This window comes from Hypomesus transpacificus, chromosome 23 (assembly GCF_021917145.1).
Source record: "Hypomesus transpacificus isolate Combined female chromosome 23, fHypTra1, whole genome shotgun sequence".
NCBI lineage: Eukaryota > Metazoa > Chordata > Actinopteri > Osmeriformes > Osmeridae > Hypomesus > Hypomesus transpacificus.
Genome location: NC_061082.1, coordinates 12,135,396 through 12,155,512, shown reverse-complemented (window position 1 = coordinate 12,155,512; position 20,117 = coordinate 12,135,396). Strand labels below are relative to the sequence as shown.

The 20,117-nt window shown below is 45.0% G+C and overlaps 2 protein-coding genes across 4 annotated transcripts; both read left to right on the top strand.

Annotated features, from left to right (window-relative positions):
• The first annotated feature begins 2,020 nt into the window (after nt 1–2,020).
• On the top strand, nt 2,021–7,866 carry cfap91 (cilia and flagella associated protein 91). 2 transcript variants are annotated; one of them, XM_047046274.1, is made up of 17 exons: nt 2,021–2,179; nt 2,301–2,377; nt 3,306–3,463; nt 3,550–3,633; nt 3,974–4,030; nt 4,211–4,395; nt 4,500–4,677; nt 4,787–4,944; nt 5,127–5,309; nt 5,575–5,708; nt 5,792–5,905; nt 6,254–6,325; nt 6,424–6,570; nt 6,645–6,866; nt 6,957–7,105; nt 7,353–7,441; nt 7,651–7,866. In XM_047046274.1, exons 1-17 carry the CDS (start codon nt 2,092–2,094, stop codon nt 7,857–7,859), a joined length of 2,304 nt encoding a protein of 767 aa, XP_046902230.1. In that variant the 5' UTR covers nt 2,021–2,091; the 3' UTR covers nt 7,860–7,866. The 2 variants fall into 2 exon arrangements, with proteins under 2 accessions (XP_046902230.1, XP_046902229.1); XM_047046273.1 differs by having other exon boundaries at nt 7,350–7,441.
• A 282-nt stretch (nt 7,867–8,148) lies between these two features.
• On the top strand, nt 8,149–19,699 carry nr1i2 (nuclear receptor subfamily 1, group I, member 2). Of its 2 annotated transcripts, XM_047046275.1 has the most exons (9): nt 8,150–8,354; nt 11,912–12,102; nt 13,803–13,933; nt 14,046–14,215; nt 14,306–14,637; nt 14,714–14,859; nt 16,698–16,814; nt 17,128–17,233; nt 17,402–19,699. In XM_047046275.1, exons 2-9 carry the CDS (start codon nt 11,918–11,920, stop codon nt 17,541–17,543), a joined length of 1,329 nt encoding a protein of 442 aa, XP_046902231.1. In that variant the 5' UTR covers nt 8,150–8,354; nt 11,912–11,917; the 3' UTR covers nt 17,544–19,699. The 2 variants fall into 2 exon arrangements, with proteins under 2 accessions (XP_046902233.1, XP_046902231.1); XM_047046277.1 differs by lacking the exon at nt 17,402–19,699 and having other exon boundaries at nt 8,149–8,354; nt 17,110–17,201.
• Nucleotides 19,700–20,117: the final 418 nt, after the last annotated feature.

Here is a 20,117-nt window from a genome sequence, read left to right as displayed (position 1 = left end):
GTGAAGTGTGTATGTGTGCTTGTGTGTGAAGTGAGTGTGAGCTAGTGTGTGTTGATGGAATGCACAAGAGAAATATGATTGTGAAAGTTTCCCTGTAACAAATGTGTGTGCATTATAGCTCCAAAGAATCCAGCAGACACCAGCGCTCCTCAAGCTGATGGCCAATGAACCTCCAAGAACATCCCTTAGCTAAACAGCTCCGTCTAGTACATTAGACAGGAACTGAATAATCTAGTAGGACACCAGCAATTCTGAAGCTGATGCCCAACGAACTCAAAAGAACTTACAGACAGCACAACATTTTATAGTACACAGTTGTCAAGAGTCATCGGCACATCCCAGATCATAAGACAGACACGCAACTGTCCAATTGCCTTTTTGTCATTGGCTCGCTCTTAAAAAACATTCCAACCAGAAAAATCCTCTGTAAAATTTGTGTCAAAGAGTCATTGTTGCCTTCTGGTATGAACTGCGATATATAAATAAAGTTATATTTAATTTGCTTTGATTCAGTACAATCAGCCTAATAAATAATATGGCGCCATCCTGGTTACAGAGTGCAGGTATCTGTGCACGTGAGTTGTGTGTGTGTGTGTGTGCGATTGCTTACTGTGTGTTCGTGGGATGTGTGATTGTAAACATTTCCCAGGAGCATCCCCTCACACACAAACACACATATATACAGGTATAGTAATGTACATACAACCATAATAAACCAAGACAAGCTGAATCATATTTTAAAAACTATAAATGTAAAACAGGGTATGTGGTCAGGTCAGGCACAATATATTTAGTGGTTGGTATTTAGGGCTGACTATTCGACCCAAGAGTATGACACTGGAAAAGGCGGGCTGGTCAAAAGCAGAGTAATCCAACGAAGGTTATGGTAGTGGGGTGGCATGTAGAGCAGATGGAGAGGCAGACTCACTCTCTCACAAGCATTCTCTTTCCCAACCCCCTGATCCCCTTCTCCCAGCAAGTCATTCCCCCAAGACAAGTAGGGTGAAGTGCCTTTCCCAAGGACACAACGTCATTTGGCACATTCTGGAATCGAACCAGCAACCTTCTGATTACTAGGCCGATTCGCTAACCACTCAGCCAAATGACTCCCCTGATCACCACTCTTACAGGAGTTTATCTAGACTGCAGTTTAGACAAGTTTTACTAAAATGACTAATGTCATTGTCTTAATTTCATACTGATGGCCCCCATCCCCCCCGGTCAACAACATTTTGGGATTGTCCTCCTTTTTGACCCTTTGTCCTCCTTTTTGGACCAAAATGTCTTCCTTTTCAGGGGCCTGCTTCTGGTCACCCTGTATGTGAGGGTGTGATAATGGGTGAATGAGAGGCAAAATGTAATGCGCTTTAAGTGTGTCATGAGGTGCCGTAACATGCACTAAATAAATGTAGCATGTGTTGGTCCTTGCCAGGAAATGTGCCCCCTGCTAATTTTGACTAAGAAAGTGCCACATGCATGAAACTTACTCTGGTAACTCATACTAGTCCCTCCAATATAGGCCTACAGTAAGAATCATTTGATGCTGGGATATACAGAACAACAATTACAGGGGGGTGCATTTCAGGGAAGGGTTGTATTGGGCCTTTCACAAAATGCACCCCCTGCCTAACTTTGAAAGTGCCATATGACTTACAAGCTACAATTACTTATTGGTTAATTTAATAGGGACGATAGGGACATGTCCCTAAAACTAACATTTATAGTTGCTCAAAAAAGAAACAACAAAAAAATACATTACGCTCGAAAAACAGTCGGCTACTACTGTATTTGCGCTCAAATAAATACAATTTAGAATTAATGAATTAATTGTTGAACAATTGTCTGAACATGAGTTTTGTACAATGTGAGATTGGATTGTAAATTAAAGCCTCTTTTAATCAACGTCTCATCTGACCGCAATGAGACCACCTCTGTGATAACCAACAGCGAGAAAAGCAGCTTCAGAGGTAGTTTACTATCTCCATGGTTACACGGGAAGTGTTACACCACAGAAGACAGAATGAGCTAGAGCTGCCATGAAATTGTTGCATTTGAAAGACACAAAACTAACCTGATTAAATTAGCTAGAAAATGAGTTTTTCTGTTACTCGCACCTTTCATAAACAACATGAAGGAAATACAGGTTTTAGACAACAGCGTGTGCACGACTACCTGTATGGTAAGTTGCATACACTGCGCAACACTGACAAAGCTAGTGCTACTACTGTAGTAGCTGTATAGTAGTGCTAAACCAAATAGCCAGCGTTAAATATCCAACGTAAATGTGGTTGTTCTCTCAGACCCCGTGTACACAGTGTCTGGAGAAATCGACCATGCAAGGGCGAGTTTCAAGGCACATGCATCTGTGGATCGTGTGGTAAGTCATTTTAGCTTGTCAAACAACAGAAAAGCAAGAAACTCTAAAGGAATTCTGTTTAGAATGTGTGCAGTGTAGTTTACTACCCATGCCATGGCCGGGTTTGTAGATGTGTCTGTGTGTACTGCTCTGCTGGTACAGTAACAGATCTCTAAACTCAACCTAACTGAACCAATGGGTGCGAATCAATACTACAATACTATTTATTTAATAGTTTTAATCTAGTTGCCCTCATACAGTCAACTCTGGTCAGCTCCAAAAAAATTGTGTCTTCAAAGTAAAAAATGTAATATTGAAATTTGACGCTATGGACTGTGGTGGATGTATGAGCAAGATGGTCACAGTTTAAGGCGCAATATTATGACAAAATAAAAAGTCCCAATTGTATGCATACTGCATGCAACAGTACACACTTTGTAAGAGCAGCTGCAGTAGGTACTAGAAGTAAAAAGAAAAAGTATGTTTGGGATGCAGAGCATGTTTCTCCTTCAGCCTCCAATTAGTTCAGTGATCAGCACAACCAGGTAGACATTCCTGATACTGACATCTCTGTTCATCTTTGACTGCTCTACCCATTCACTTCCATGTACTGTACACTATGCACATTAAGTTTTTGAATTGTTTTTTTATTGGACCACATCACAATCAATTACTCTCTGGTAAATGTTATGAAGGTAGGGTGAATTTAATATGAATTCATATGCTACTTATTATTGACCTATATTTAGTAAATTTAGAATTGCTCTCTGTATGCTTTGCTGACAAGTCCTCCTCATTTAGCCCATAGAGTTGGCGTTAAAAAAGCACACATGAAACATAGTTAGCCTAATGATTACCAAGTGACCTTATCTTTCTCTGTGTCTCTCTCTGTATCCATTTCCCGGCCTGGCTTTCTGCCTCCGTTTCTGTTCCCTGCCTGCTTGCTTAGAGAAGAGTTCCAGAATTTGGGTCAATGTTCAGCCACCTACCGCACTACCCACGCTATGCACTGTGTCTGGACACTACTGACCCCGTGCCTGCCTTTATCGACCGCCGCTGGAGAGGGCACACAGAGCGACGCAAGGAGACACTGCAGCAGCTGGCTGGGTAACCCCCCACCCCCACCCCACCCGAACACACACACACACACTGCTAATACCCTCACTTTTTGTTGTCTGTTTGTGTGTGTACAGAACCCTCCCAGGTGGTCATCTCCATGCCAGGGGGACTGAGCATGGCAGTGTAACGGGTGCTGAACGTTGGAAGTTCTTTAAACGGTTGGTGTGGTGAAGGGTCAGAGGGACCTCTAGAGAGCAACATAGCCCTCATGCTCTTGGTTGCTAAGGAAGTATGGTCATGGCTAATGATCCACACATACTGCAACCCTCGTAGTTGACGTCATACAGTAGAAAGCACGACAGGTTGTTGGTTTTAGTCTGGTTTTTAGAGGTTTCTGTGAGTGTGCAGTGGCTGTCTGATGTGGGTTCCAGATGCCTTTGGAATGGTCATCACTGCTCGCATACATTGTAAGATTACCAGAGCACCATAGGTGCCCGATGAACTATTTGCTAATATGGTTTCTCTCTCTCACTCTCTCACAAACATTCTACCCCCCAGCCCCCTGATTCCGTTCTCCCAGCAAGTCCCAGCAGATGTGGTGTTTGCCCTACCAAAGTAAGCGAATAGAAAGGTCACCACAGTGTCACATCTTTCTGTTTTGCAGCTCTCAGTCTCACCATACTAGCCTTGCTGTACTACTTCAGGGACGACTGTATGCTTTTCATTATAGTTTATCAGTGTTCAGTGTTTGGCACCATGTACTGTGGGATCCCCAACCATCCCTTCCCCTCCCAGAGCTAAATCCTACTCAACTGAGGAGAAGGGTACTGAGAGGCCGCTCACACCAGTCCAGCGCACGGTGGGGGTGCAGACTGACTACAGGGACAGTGAGGCCCAGACGGACCCCTATACTCCAGAGTATGTGGTACGACCTGGAACTGCCCCCCCAGAGCTGCTGACTCTGGCCACACTGACCTGGGGTACAATATCCGTCTCTATCCCTGTCTCTGTGTCTCTCTCCCACACAATATATTGCCTCAGTACTGTGTTTCTCTCACCTCCTCTCACTGTTTCCTTCTTCCAGGTCGGGGTCTGCCGGCGGGCTTGGCCGAGGTGGAGATGATCGAGCGGGCACGGGCCAAGAGGGCCTGGGAGGCCACGCTGCCCCCCCTGAACGACCTGAGCCAGCTGGACAAGAGGAGGAGGATGATGGACCAGATGGAGAGGAAGGAGTGGGCCTTCAGGGAGGACGAGATACAGAAGTGAGGGAAGGAGGGACGACGTAAAGGAGTGCAGGATGTCAAATACGTGTGTACTGTGTGTGGTAAGGATGTGGTTCCTCTGCTCCGGGCTCTCCCTCACCTTCCCCAGGCTGCAGGAGGCACGTCTGGCCCTGCTGATGGAGCTCCTGCAGCAGAGGGAGGAATCGCAGGAGGAGACCAAGGTGCAGAGGCTGGACCTGAAGTACTCCCAGCTCCAGGCGGACAAGCAAGCGCGCCTACAGAAGATACACAACAACTACGTCCTGTGTGCGTCATAAAAGTTTACCTCTCCCCAAGGCTTCAGCAACATGCCCAGTCACTGTACATCAGCCTCAATCCAGAGAGTTCCGCCTGAAACAAAAGGGGATGGCCTGGCCATTTACAGGAACATTTGGGGGTTGAGTTTGAGATTCATAAGCCTGTTGTTCCCTGCGCACTCCCCCCTGCAGCGTTAAGGAAGCTGACTGCAAAGAGGAGGAATGTGGAGGGGAAGCTGGAGTGCCGTGACATCATCAGGGACTACACAGACTACTCGTCCCAGACATACGCACCTCTGTCACGTATGGGCCTGTTTCTTGACCGTCCCTCCCAATCCCACGTGGTCAGGAGCCGCTACCATGACACCTACGAAGGTTGGAAGCAGGTCATTTTATTCAGAGTGAGGCCACCTAGTCTGTATGTTGGTTGAGCAGCTGTTAAACGAATAAAGTTGCTCACTAACTCATACTCCTCACACACTAGTGTGACTAGGTAGTTTGGAATCATCTACAAATAGATCTGTTCTGTTTACCAAATATTGTACGCATTAACTAACTTATGATGATGATAATGTTGCAGTAGTTTTGTTATTGTGAGAAATAGGGAAATATGACCGTGCTTCGTCACTGTTTATCATAGGTCTGGTGGAGCTGGAGGCAGGACTTCCTGCGTCTGTGATGGAGCCAAGAGTGAAAGCTCCCAAACCCAAAACCAGCAAGGGCTTTCTAAAATGCTCGGCACGCAGAGAGATGGAGTTAATGAAGACACACCAGGTAGTGCATACACACACACACACACACAGACATACACACACACTGTACACACACTAGATTGACCTTTTGTCTCACTCCTTCAGGCTCTGAAGGAAAAGAAGGAAAGGGTGGAGGAGAAGAAGCCTCTTCGTTTTCTCTTCAAGAGAGAGAAGCCTGCACCCAGACCAGAGACCCCAGTGGTGGATGAGCCCCCTCATGTACAGCCATACTTACTCACTTATGCATGCACACGCACCTACACACATTCACACTTTGTTCTCAGCCGAGCAATAGTATTACTCAGAGTCAGATGGCTAAGCGGTTAGGGAATCGGACTAGTAATCTGAATGTTGCCAGATCGATTCCCGGCCGTGGCAAATGACGTTGTGTCCTTGGGCAAGGTACTTCACCCTACTTGCCTCGGGCGGAATCTCCCTGTACTTACTGTAAACCGCTCTGGATAAGAGCGTCTGCTAAATGACTAAATGTAAAATGTTAATGTAAAATGACTAACACAGCTTGGAAAGAGTGATGGTGTGTGATGCGTTCTTGTGATGTTTCGGTAGGGGGATGAGGAGAGAGAGCTGGCCGTCATCTTCCTGCAGAAACTGCTGAGGGGGAGAAGCATTCAGAACCAGGTTGTGTGTGTGTGTCTGTCATCGGGACACCAACGACGTTCGGTACCTTGTTCGTTTCGGTGTGCTTCATGTGAGCTCTGTGTGTGTGTGTGTTTCAGATGTTTGAGGGGAAGGAGAAGCGTCTGGAGCTGATTCAGGAGCTGAGGACGACTCACGCCCTGCAGAGAGAGGAACAGGAGCTGCAGAAAGCAGACATGCAGCTCACGCTAGCCCTGCAGAGGCAGAGGGACGCGCACACACACACGGTGAGACAGGTGGACACACATTTCAGGACACAAGTCACTCCGCAGCACCTGACATGTCTGAATCTGCCTACCAGGCGTCCGCGGTGGAGGGTTACCAAGCCGGCGTTGCGGGGGCGGAACTAGTGGACATGCTGGACTTCCTCTCAAAAGAGCTGATTCGCCTGCAAGAGGAGCGCAGGATCCACGCCTTCACGCTATTAGCTGAGAGGGACCGCCGCCTCCGTGAAGCTGAGGAAAGTGGGCGGAGACAGGTGGAGGAGCGCAGACGACGGGAGGAGGACGAGATATTCAGACAGGTGTGTGTCTGTGCTCGTTTACATTTGTTGGTGTCAGTGTGCGAGATCCAGAGAGGTTAAAGTGCTGCCCTCCCTCCCCCCCACCCCGAGGTGGTAAGGGTACATCAGGAGACGGTGGACCTGTACCTGGAAGACATTATCCTGGGGACCCTGGAGCAGACGGCTGACGAGCAGGCCAGGGAGGAGATCCGCAGGCAGGCCCAGGAGGTCAACAACATTGCCCATGCTCTGGAGGACATGTAAGATTCACCACTCATAAAGCTTTATTCTGGCTTGGAAGAGATAGACAGTAAAATACAGATGTACAATATAGTCGTGAAATCCCTGTGCTGCGCCGGTGCATATGTAAATGCCCTACATAAGGTTAGTTGCATAGTTCTTGTGGTGGGTGATGTTATACCACTGTGTTACCACTGATAATGAAAAACCTAAGAGCCTTCACCTAATGTGTGTATTTGTGTGTGTGGGTGTGTGTGTGTATAGCAGAAGCAATCTCCAGTCAGAGGAGATAGTAGCAGAGCTGGTGTACAGCTTCCTTATCCCTGAAGTCCAAAAGACGAGCGTTATGGATCGAGGTGAAACGAAAGGAGCAGAAGTATCCCCACATCCACCCATCATACTAGACCCTAGTCTCACAGATGACACGTTAGAATCAAATCCAACTCAGTTAGTCCTTTCTTTCTTACCCTCCTCTCTGTACTCGAATCAAACCCTTTCAAACTGTGCCCTTTTTTTCTTCCTCCCACCCTCCATCCCTTGTTGCACCATCCTCTTCTCCCGCTAGTGCGTCAGAGCCAGCGTAGACACCTGCAGGCAGCCCACCAAATCATCCACGGAGCCTCCGACAGTTCCGGAGCCCCTCTTGGCCCACTGGGAACCCCACGACCCTCCTCCCCCTCGGACCGAGCTTCCAGACGTCTCCTGGAGGAGATGCTCTGCCAGGTTCAGCAGCATGAGGAACAGGAGAGAGGAGCCAACAGAGAGGAGAAATAGGAGGGAAGATCCTACTGAGAGCTCCTGCTCGAAGTTTGGGAGGAGCTGGGTCTCCCCTTGAAGTTAAAGGGTTGATGTAGCAAATGGGATTCAATTGAGAATAAAATGTATTCTGTGGGCTTTTTGTTTAAGTGTTGGATGTTAATAATTTAGCACGTTAAGACAACGGTGTGTTAGCGTAAGGCAATTGGTATGTAATCTTCTCAGACCCCATATTAACGTGGAGAGGGCAAACTATGAATGCACATTAAATGACACATCCCTGCTGACAGATAAACATCACTTAAAAACATTCCTCCACTTTCTGAAAACTGTCGGGGAACCGTCACCAGGAAGTGATATGGGCGCGTTAGACAGAGAGAATTGTGCGATCAAATATAATGGGAAAATAGGTTTAACATTTTGGGCAGCTTCCAACATTTAGTCAATTGTAGCCTATTTAGTTACGTAATTCGGGAAACTCATCGAGGACCTGCGAACGGCAATGTAATAATTGTAAGTGCGTATTTGTTACTTGAGATTCTACATTGTCAAAGCAGTTCAACTAGCCAGGCTGTAGTAGCCAATCTTTAAACTACCGTTAAGAGTAATTGGCCAAAGTGGCAGGTAGAATATAGGTTTCCGTGTTAAGAAACAATGTTAAGGTGTCCTGTACTTTGACTTAAAATATTTGGTAACCAATTATTTATTCGTCGTCGATTCGCTTCTCTACCACCACGTGGGCGCGCTGTTTATGTTCTTGAGTGTTGTTGTAGGTAGCTTTACCAAAGTAGGCATATTTGCGGTAGAATTGTGTTCATTTATAAAACTATCAAAGAACACAGAGATAGATTAAAGATCATTTTCAGCGAAGTTTATGAATCTCCCAGACTTTTGGAACTGCTGCTTTCGCTGAATGCAGGTTGTAGTAGCCTAAAGATGTCTGATGATGGGTTGGTATACTATAGGTATATATAGAGCTATAGCTCTAACAAATCGCAAACCCACATAGGCTACACTAGTCTGACATTGTATTGCCCTTTGTTCACCTTCAGTCAACAGCACTGGCCTGTATATGCCTGCAATTTGAGTCTTTGTTAAAGCCGAAAATCAGCGGATTAAGCACTTGTCATACTATTATGACATTTTGTTATTTTAGTAGGCTATACGTTTACGCATAACCTACGTGTGTGGTTTTGGTAAACTACTGTAGGGCCTGTACTTTGCCCCACCGCGATTTACTGATTGCGGCATATCGGATAGCAGGCACTAAATTATAGGATTAGAACCCTCCCGTCGCGTGTTTTGTACAGACAATTTGTTCTTACGGTGTAAAACGCTGATTAACTCATAGCCTATAGCCAGGGGCGGTTCTAGAGATTTTCATTTGGGGTGGCAATGGGGTGGCAGAAGGAAGTTGTTGGGTGGCCTCCTGGAGGCGAATCAAACCCAGAGTAGGGGGGTACAGTACTCCCTATGGTAAATGATTAAGCTAGAATATTGTAGTTTAAATTAAACAGTAACATTAATATTATTTATTGAAATGTTCTGTAATGTACAAATAATATTTTTCCATGGGAAGATTGAGGTTCATGTTGTTTAATTGTAACTTGTTTCACTACAGGGCTTATGGTTCTTCCCTTTGAGACTCCTTTTTCACAGTGTATGCTTCATGTTTTGGCTACCCGCAATGTTTGGGGCTATCTCGTTGTTATGATCAGTGACCTATGCACTTCTGTAAAGCTCTCTCTTCGAAATCGCTTTGGATAAAAGTGTCTGCTAAATGCATAAAAAAAATGAAAAATAACTTGGGGTGGCAGTAGCCTAAGCCTATAGCCTAATTCTGACGGTAGGCCACTCAAAATGTGATATGCTTTTAAACGCCTTTTATAAGCCTCAGAATATCTCTGAATATTATTTTGAAATATATCAGATTTTTTTGTTAAAATAATAATATTAGGCTACAACAGAATTTCCGACCTTGAAATCGGATAACAAACGTAGCAATTGACGATTGGCCTAGGCTACCACTGGTAAACCTATTGCAGTTCGATTAGACATAGGCTATATACTGCGGACATCCATATGGATTATTGGTAAACGCTTTCATTTAGCCTCACACAACTCCACATTTTGAACTGTTGTTGTGCCTATTGTAGTGTAACCCACTATATTTAAGGCCTGCACACGCTTTTTAAAGATTGCACCTGCTCACCAAAGTAAATTCCTTGTTGTATAACTACTAGGCGATTAAAACTCATTCTGATTCTGAGCCACTTATATGCCACATTTACACCAGTTAGAACCTGGTGCAAGTTCAGAGATCCATCACTGGCAAATATTCCACCCACATCTTGGAGACGGTCTTTCTCTGGCTTCTGAATTAATTGCATGAGCAAGAAACACAATTTCCATTTTACACTCTTCAGAAGGTGTGGATGTGTCAATGACTATGTACTGTCGTCAGAAGACTTAATGAACATAAATTCAGAAGCTACTAGAGTGCAAGATGCAAATCACAGCTTAACCCATAAAACAGGACGGACAGGTTAGTTTGCCAAGAAGTTCTTAACAGCAAGCAGAGTTAAGGTAAGGGGTTTGTGGACAGATGAGACTATAACTTGTATCATGCCGTTTTAAATGCTGAGGAGAAAACTGGAGAGGTTTTGACGCTGAAACAGCAGGAGCCTGAAGATGGCTGCAGAACAGGCTTGGCAGAGCATTGCCGGAGAACATAGTCAAGAGTGATGTCTGACTTACACACTTCAGTCAGCCATTGCATGCAAAGGATATGCAACAGTGTTCTAAACGTTATTACTTTACAACTTATTCCTGTGTCCCAAGCAATAAGAATAATGCTTAAGACAGACATGTCATTTAAAAACAACTAATATTTGTCACTATTCAAATAGTTTGTTTTTCTCGCTTTGACTCAATTCTCTAAAGGGGATTTTTTTTTTTCAAACAATGAGTTCAAATCTCTCAACAAGTAGGCCCTAGTTTCTTGTTCACACCAGATTTCAATTATTAATTCAAGCAAATTGCCTGTTATGGCACAATAACTACATGTACATGGCTTGCTGAAAAAAACTGGTGAGTTTAGTTGAATTTCATACTTTTCACAATTTCATTATTTCACAAACATTATTTCATTGTGTGAGCCATTACATGTAAAATGATCCATTCAATTATCAAAATACATTTTTCTTTCCCTCCTCTCTGTACTACAATCAAACCCTTTCAAACAGTTCCCGTTTTTTCTTCCTCCTACCCTCCATCCATTGTTCCACCATCCTCCAGTTTGCTGACAGTAACAGTTTGTGTGTATGCTGCTCTGTGATTGGTTGTGTGCTCCAGTGAGGTGGGAGTTTATAATATTAACTACATTAAAGGCTGGTGTGTAGCTTGTAGGTTTACTGGTATATATTTGTTAGAGCTTCAGGAGCTTCACCAATGATAAGACAGATAAGTGACTGATTGAGTAACTAATTCCTCTTCTCAGCTGTCCATAGAAGCAGGTCAGCCAGTCTTTAGACACTAAGCAGAGATCAACAGATCTTTATTGAGTTTGTCAAATTAGATGCTTGGTGATTTCTTGTACTAGTTGTTTGCTCTGAGATTCATAGTGACGTCTGGTTATACCAGTAAGGCTCTTCCTCTCCTTCTCTGTCTCATCCAAACGCCTTATCTGGTCACCATGGTTATTTTTTGTTCAATATTTACACAGCTTTCTTTCCCTTACTTGTCATCTGGCGGATGGAATAATCTCTCATCACAAGGAGGAATAAGCCATGATTGTATGAGGATGCTCTTTGGTGGTTTAAATTAGTCTGAGGACAGGAGAGGAAATCGTAGGAAAATGTGCACATTTAATTTTTGTGGTGGATGATTGTTATCTGAACTGGTAATGAGATGTGGGTTGAAGATCTTTATGAGATGACCAGAAGTGTTTGACTCACTGGCTGTTTTGTTCCTGTGTTTCTATTCTACTCACACATACAGAAAGAGGAAATAGTTGTCTTTGTATCTGCCCCTAACAGGAGGGTGTGGTGTATGCTGGTTTGTTTCCTCAGGTCAGGATGAGTAAGGGCAACTTTAGTGAGCAGACCCCCTGTCAAAGCACAGCAGAGGAGGAGGAGGAGGAAGAGGAAGAGGAAGAAGAAGAAGAAGAAGAAGAGTCTAAGATCTGCCAGGTGTGTGGTGACCAGGCCACCGGCTACCACTTTAATGCCATGACCTGTGAAGGCTGCAAAGGTTTCTTTAGGTGAGTTTGAAACACCCTTGCATGTATGCATGCTGCCCCCCCCCCTCCCCCACAGACATATTTTCTCCCTGTTTCTCATACTTCATCCACCATACTGCATGGTCTGGGTCACTGCTTACGATCTCTTTCGGACTTCAGAGTACAGAGAAAACAAGGCACAAACATCACTGGCGATTGTGGTGGTGATAAGAAGAACCTGTGTATGGTGAGAGGAACATGGAACAGTAGGGACATTGAACATGAAGAGGAACACATAATATATACAATTGTTTACACAAGTACAGAAAGAGATGGTACAAGTTCATAAGCCACACCAACTGAATGTGTTTTTTCCCCAATCAGTGAGAGTGACACAGGCAGAAGACTTTGTGTGAAGCGCATGGTGGATCCTTCTGGTATGAAATGCGCTATATAAATAAAGTTTGAACTTTGAATAAAGTTTGAACTTTGAATAAAGTTTGAACTTTAAATAAAGTTCATCCACCACACAAATGTGTGGTGGATGAGTCCTAGGTTTTTTTTTGGAGCTATACCAATCCCCCAAAAATGGGAATGTCTTCCTCCGAGTGCAGCCAGGAGGAGTGATCAGCCATATAGAACGGCCTCCAAGGCGACTGGGGGTCAAATCTAGCCTGGCTGCCAGCCCAACTTCTCCCCGCCCACAAAAAAATTTGGTCGGGAAGTTGGGTCTGGAGGGTCTCGTATTGGGGAACAACTACAGAAAACCAGAATCTGGGCGTACCAATGAAATTGCCAGGGCGGGCTTTATACGATGATGGACAGATGATCAACAGTAACGTAATCAACAACGCCACGAAAGAGCGCTTGGGTTGAATTGGGCGTACCAATGAAATTGCCAGGGCGGGCTTTATACGATGATGGACAGATGATCAACAGTAACGTAATCAACAACGCCACGAAAGAGCGCTTGGGTTGAATTCGTTTTCAACAAACAACATATTACGTTGCTCTGATTGGTTGTAGGTCTATCCAATTGAGCGAAGAGGCATTTGCTTTACCAGTTCGGTTGAAACACGCCCCGTAGTCACAGCCCAACGGAGAGTTTTCAGACTCATATTCTGACTAGAATTATGAGTATGACAACGTCAGGCTAGGTCAAGTCCAAGTGCTCACCTCATTCCTGGCCAGGGACATGAGCAGGAGAGAGTTTTACTCTGTAGGCATTTATTGAGAGGGTTCTTTGCTGAGGCAACCCTTGTGAGCATGGGAAGAACTTGGGGACCAAGGACCTTCTTGTTTTGAGGTTGTAGAGGGATCCAGGTTATTCAGCCAGGATTCAACAACAGATAGGATTCAGCTAGAGACTGTAGGAGTGTTGTGAGTAAGACGAAGCTTGAGGTCTACCAAGCAAAAGTATGGTGCATAAGTGGCTAGTACAGTGAGGTTGTATCTATTGATGGCTATTGACTAGCCTTAGTGTTACAGTGGATTAGTTGATGAGTCAGGGGTGTAAGTGATAGGTGCATAGTCGAGGTGGCCAATATCCAACATCCACATACACAACCGCCTCAACTCAACACCTCATATAACCAAGCACAACGAACACAACCTGTTGAAACAAGTTAAAAAGTAGTATCGCCTGCTCAAATTTCCTTTCGTAGCCGCAGGAAAAGATGGGCTTTCATAACCTTCGCCTGCCCCCGTCCATGTGTGTGATGTGTCTATAACGTGTTTCTCAGGCGAAGTATGAAGCGCATCATGCCATTGCGCTGCCCCCTCCAGAAAAAGTGTGTCATCACCAAGAACAACCGCAGGCAGTGCCAAGCCTGCAGACTCCGCAAGTGCCAGGCCATAGGCATGCTCAAAGAATGTGAGTGGGTCCTGAGAAATACACACACGCCCAGTGGTATTCCAAGTCATTGATCGTGTAATCGTGTCATAACGTTTCCGAGGTGATCTGGTTCTTGTCTTTGTTGCCGTAGTGATTATGTCTGATGAGGCGGTGGAGAAGAGGAGGAGGGGCATCAAAAGGAAGAGGCTGGGCAGGGCTCCTGTCCTTCTCACACCCCAACAGGAAGCCATCATACAGGAACTGGTCACAGCCCATCACAACACCTTCGACATCACCTTCTCCTGCTTCAACGGGTTTAGAGTAGGTGTGCATCAACGTGTGTGTGTGTTTGTGCGTCAACTTCCTACCTACAGCCAAATAAAGGTATATGTCTCTCTGTGTTCATTTCAGCCCATTGACAGAAACCTCAACCCCATGTTCCCATACAACCAGTCCGCAAGCCAGGCAGTCACTCGTCAGACAGGCTACTGCAGGAGTGAAGAAGAATCAGCCTCCAAGAGCTCCTCCCCCTCCCTAACCTCCTCCTCTTCCCTAACCTCCTCCTCTTCCCCAACCTCTTCCTTTTTGTCATCCCCTTTCACGCTGATTGACGGGGAGGATAAGGGGGCAGGGGTTGGAGCAGAGAAGACCACTGTGTTTAGCACACTGCCTCACGTGGCCGACCTCACGACCTACATGATCCAAAACATCATCAGCTTTGCTAAAGGACTCCCGTCCTTCAGGTTTGTGTGTGCAGGCGCGATTCCTAATCCCGTCCCTGTCATGGCCCTGTGTTAACACTGTGTGTGTGTATGGTAGGGCTTTGGCGATTGAGGACCAGATCTCTCTGTTGAAAGGAGCTACGTTTGAGATGAGTCAGATCCGGTTCAACATGCTGTTCAACTCCAGGACTGGTATGTGGGAGTGTGGGCCACTCACCTACTGCATGGATGACGCTGTCAGAGGTGATACGCGCAAAAACACATGCATACTCTTACACACACACACACACACATGCTCATACAGCCTACCCACAAAAGATGAGATGTGATCACATTTAAATCATGTATAGCAGACATCCAGCATAGAGCCCCAATGCTGTGACTTGATGAATCGAGATACATTTTTTTACTTTATCGTTAATGCACAAAGTATAACAATATGTCCTGGCAAGACAGTCCAGCAGCCTCCGTAGCGGGCAGCTCAGCACCCTACGTTCTACGTTTTGCACTGCATCTTATCTACTCTGTAAATGGCCGTGTTGTGTTGTCTGTTTGTATTGTATCGTGTTGTCTGTACATATTGTCTGTGGTTGTTGTTGGTATGAGAGCTGTGAGAGATACCAGAATTTCCCCACGGGATTAATAAAGTATTTATCTATCTAATGTACTTTCTCTATAGACTTAATGTGTCCATAGAGAAAGCAGCTACACGGTGCAGATGTAACGGCACAATTGTCTGTTGAATACGGAATGACTTATGTAATTCTAGCCCTTTCATACTGCAGATTGCGATAGAACGGATAGTTTCATGATGTCTGACTGTGAGGTGGACAAGTCACATGTCCAGGGGTGATTGTGTTGTTTACATCAGTTACCACATATCTGATTTCCTGGGTGAGCTTCTCGTGACAGGCAACATGCACTAATAATAGGTTTGGTGGAGGGGGTTACCTTTCTTATGACAAGAAAAGTGTGCAAGAGAGGAAAGAAAGGAGAGGTGGGAGAAGGGCAGGGAAAGGGAAAGAGTGGGAGGTGGAAGAGGGGAGAGGGCAGAGAAGAAAACCCAAGAAAGAGGAAGAGAAAATGTGAAGGACATGTGGGAGGAAAGAGGGAGGGAATTGAGGAGCTCAGGGAGCGGTGGTGTAGCTGGGAGATGAAAGGCAAGGTAATTAGGTATCAAGGGCCTACCTGGGGGTGGGGGAGTAAATCAGTGAAGCAGAGAAAGACGAGTCATTTCCATGTTTTCAATTCAAATTAGGCCACTGTATCTGCCATGACATCTATTATAGATTTAAAGTGTGCCCTGGTGTTCAAACTGAAACAATTCTTTAGAAAATCAATGGAGGTTTACCTACCTTTTTTCTGAATGTGTTTGTGTGTGCATGTATCTGAAATGGTTTCCTGTCCACTGTGTGTGCCTGTCACAATGTGGTTTAACCAGTCCTGTGTTTTGAAAATAGAGACGTTGTGTACTGCCACTGTCTCGTTGTATGCCTGCCAGCCGGCCTGCTAAGAATTAATTTGGATTTTAAAGAATTAAGTCTGTTGGTTGATCAGAATATCTACAAAAGGTTTATATGATTTTCAGTAAGTAACTTAAAGTAGGAAAGCTTCTCCGGTCCAGATTGTGGCTGAACACAGTTTACTGTACTGGCCTCTGTTCTCCATTAGAAGCATATGCAGCCTGTTCTATAGTCAGTAATACACTGTGCCAGGTTCTATTTGACTTAGTAGCATATGTATAAAAGAGAAAGTAAGAATACAAATGAGAATTGTATGTTCCATTGTTCTCTGTGTGTCATGGAGAACTCTAGTGACAACTTGGTCTGACAGCTTACAGGTTCCAATGCTTATCTGGGTAATCTGTAGGTGTCAAGAACAGAACTTTTTGGTGTTATCAGGACAGAGAAGCCACAGCCACACAATTGTAGAATTGTACAGTTTTTGCATCATCAAATGAGTCATTCTCTTACTCCAACAGTCTACTGTCTCCCCCTCCCCCCACACATGCATTTACCTCCCACCTCATCGCTTCGGTTTTCAATCCTTCTCAATGTCTCTCTCCTTCCGCCCCTCTGTAGCTGGTTTCCAACGCCACCTGCTGGACCCTCTCATGCGCTTCCACTACACACTGAAGAACCTGGGGCTGCAGGAAGTGGAGTATGTCCTCATGAAGGCCATCGCCCTCTTCTCTCCAGGTAAAACACGGTCGGGCAGAGAGAATGAGAAGGACGAGGAGAACAAATGGACTTCTCTGAAGGGAGGGTAGATCAGGGGGGAAGGAAAGAGTGAAAATAAAAAGATAGAAAGAATGCAGAAAGTCAACCAATGGCTGAAGGGAAGAGCCCTTTCCCCACACTCATACCCTCACTCATACACACACAACTAAAGGTTGGAAGCGCTCCAGGGTCAAAGTTCATTGCAGACAGTAATGATGACTGTAGCTTTGAATCAGCTGCAGTTTTCTAAATGCTTCAACACTGTGTGGAAAAGCTTCGTTGTGATTGGCAGATCGTGTGGGCGTGACAAACCGTGATGTTATCGATTCGCTCCAGGAAAGACTTGCCTTTACACTGAAGACTCACATTGACTCAAAGAGAAAGGGGCCGGACAAACAGTGAGTCTGTCACTCAAAACTTAAAGGGGTGGGCCCCCTACATGAGAATTAAAGAGAACTGTAGACTTGAGTCATGGAGTCACATTTATAGATCACTAGTGAGTCGACTTACAATCAATATTTAAATATTGTGTGTGTGTGTATGTGTGTGTGTGTGTTGGAATCCAGTCTGTTGTATCCCAAGGTGATGGCCTGTCTGACAGAGATGAGGACTATGAATGAGGAGTACACCAAGCAGGTGCTCCAGATCCAGGACATCCAGCCAGATGTGTCCCCTCTCATCCTCGAGGTGGTCAGCAAGGACCTCTAAGGACCCCGTCTCACACGGGCATCATCGAGGACACCTAACCATCCTCACAGAAGCCTAATCCGAACCTCTTAACATACAGCCTCATCCAGGCATAATTTACACATACATCCACCCTAATGTGGTTTCAAATTACCAGTGATTTGTTGTGATGTTGCTGTGATGTAGTATATTACTACCAGAGTCGCTCAGGGTTGTGAACAGTGCTTTGCAAAAAATCATCATACAAAATGGGATTAGACAATAACCTGAGATTTTTGCCAGGTCTTGAAAGCATAATACACATTTTTATTTTGTGTTTATGTTTCTCAGTTGAAGAAGAAACAGGATTGGACCACTTTCTGTCCACCTCACCTCAAAGTTCACGTGTAGTTGTTCACGGTTTCTTGAGGCTCACTAAACATTTGCTTCAAAAGGACCGACATGCTGCTCTACTTTATCTGAAATGCGCTCAGGTTCTATAATAAGGACTTCTGTTTTGTACATTGTCATATGGCATCCAGTCCTTGATTGCTGAAAGGTAGAGAGATTACTAATGTTGTTCGGTATGAAAGTGAAGTATCATCCACATAATAAGAAAAACACTAATTAAGAAACAATATGACAACAAAAAAAAATATGACCACGGATTGAACCCTGGGGCACACTACACGTCAGCAGAGCAGACAAGGAGACGTAATTATCGATAGCCTTAGAAAAACACAAATGGGTGGCAAGCCATCCAAGGGGAGGCCCAGTTATACCTACCTAATTCTGAAGCCTACTCAGGGGAAGATAATTGTTAAAAGCTGCAGATAGGCGAAGCAGTAACAGAAGGCTGAATAATAGCATGTTTAACTAAATCATGCAAAGATTCAAAAAAAAGACTATGCATGGGCCTAAGAAGCCAAAAGAATCCTTAAAAAGAAAGGTTGGAAAAATCTGTGTCATACAACACAGATAGAACAGGGTTAGAAGCTAAGGTTTAAATGTGGTATAACTCAATTCAAACACGTTATTTGTCCCCGAGGTGGAATTTTCAGGGGCACGTAGACTATTACAGTCAGCGTGTGGTGATGACTGCCACAGCCAGTTCCCTCTGCTTGTTGGAGAAGGCTACTCCCATCTCCTTGGTTTTGTCCACAGCCAGTTCCCTCTGCTTGTTGGAGAAGGCTACTCCCATCTCCTTGGTTTTGTCCACAGCCAGTTCCCTCTGCTTGTTGGAGAAGGCTACTCCCATCTCCTTGGTTTTGTCCACAGCCAGTTCCCTCTGCTTGTTGGAGAAGGCTACTCCCATCTCCTTGGTTTTGTCCACAGTCAGTTCCCGGCAGGAGTTGTCTCACCACTCCACAAACTCGTGAAGAGCTGTGCTGGGGTGTTGGGAGGGGGCCTGAAAGCAGAGATCATTTGATTGGCTGGACAGGCAGTCATCAGTGTAGAGGATGAAGAGCAGGAGTGAAGAGCCAGCCCTTTGGGAAGCCAGGAAAAGTGTGGCAGAGAAGGTGGTGCTGACCAGCACTCTCTGTGATTTGTTGGTAAGGAAGTCCATCCACAGGATAAGTTGGTCATTGATTATTATCATTATTGACCTCGATGTGTGATTTCATGGAAATAAATGCTGAATACATATAACCAATTGAAGCCAATGACATTGACTTTTCGACCTGCCAGTTTATGGTCTCAGTTTGAGATTCCACTGCGGTGCTCAGGCAATCTCTTGGGCCTTCTGCACGGCGTTTGCATGTTCTCCCGTGTTCTGCTCACATGGCTTCCCTCCACAGAAAACAACCTCAATATAAAAACATACACAACAGATTGATCTTCTGCCCATGTACCTGGCCCACGTTGATGTGGCCGTTGACTGCTGCTCCTGGCTGCCCTGGGAGGAAGGACAGCAGAATGGGAAGTATGGGAAAATACAGAGGTGTTTCTTCTTTTTCAACAATTCCAGCCTACTCATTCATTGACCTGATGTGACTGGATGGGTATCAGCTTTTGAGAGATCCACAGGCTCTCACCTATCCAATCAAAGTAGATCAGGTATCACCTTGAACAATGAGTCAGGGGAAGGAGAATTCATGTCTGAGGTTTGGTGCCCTTCTGCTGCTGTACATTGTAAAAACCAGGTTAGAAATGTGGCAAATGTAGAATGTGTAAGTGTAATAAAAGATTGTTATTGAGCTGGAGAATGATTCTAAAGGGCTATAGGTCAGCCTTATTCTTCATAATGGTACATTTATGTACAGACTATTTACATTTAGTTATTTAGCAGACGCTCTTATCCAGAGCGACTTACAGTAAGTACAGGGACATTCCCCCGAGGCAAGAAGGGTGAAGTGCCTTGCCCAAGGACATAACGTAATTTGGCTCAGCCGGGAATCGAACTGGCGACCTTCAGATTACTAGCCCGATTCCCTAACCGCTCAGCCACCTGACTCCCTATATATAGACTATATCATAATTATGTCACAAATCCAACCAGCTTGACATCTGTGTTTAGAGTCCAAGCTGTAGTCAGTCATCTACTACTTTACATCCATGCTTCAACAAGAACAAGCCAGTAATCCATTAGTTAATGATCCCCCTTTACAAAGAGCC

What these genes read in the sequence shown, in the direction of transcription:
- cfap91 (XM_047046273.1), top strand. Translation starts at nt 2,092, where the DNA reads ATGAGTTTTTCTGTTACTCGCACCTTTCATAAACAACATGAAGGAAAT. An exon ending in TGTGCACGACTACCTGTATG is followed by an intron (nt 2,180 to 2,300) that starts GTAAGTTGCATA and finishes TTGTTCTCTCAG; the next exon opens with ACCCCGTGTACACAGTGTCT. An exon ending in ACACTGCAGCAGCTGGCTGG is followed by an intron (nt 3,464 to 3,549) that starts GTAACCCCCCAC and finishes GTGTGTGTACAG; the next exon opens with AACCCTCCCAGGTGGTCATC.
- nr1i2 (XM_047046275.1), top strand. Translation starts at nt 11,918, where the DNA reads ATGAGTAAGGGCAACTTTAGTGAGCAGACCCCCTGTCAAAGCACAGCA. An exon ending in GGCTGCAAAGGTTTCTTTAG is followed by an intron (nt 12,103 to 13,802) that starts GTGAGTTTGAAA and finishes CGTGTTTCTCAG; the next exon opens with GCGAAGTATGAAGCGCATCA. An exon ending in CATCGCCCTCTTCTCTCCAG is followed by an intron (nt 16,815 to 17,127) that starts GTAAAACACGGT and finishes TGTGATTGGCAG; the next exon opens with ATCGTGTGGGCGTGACAAAC.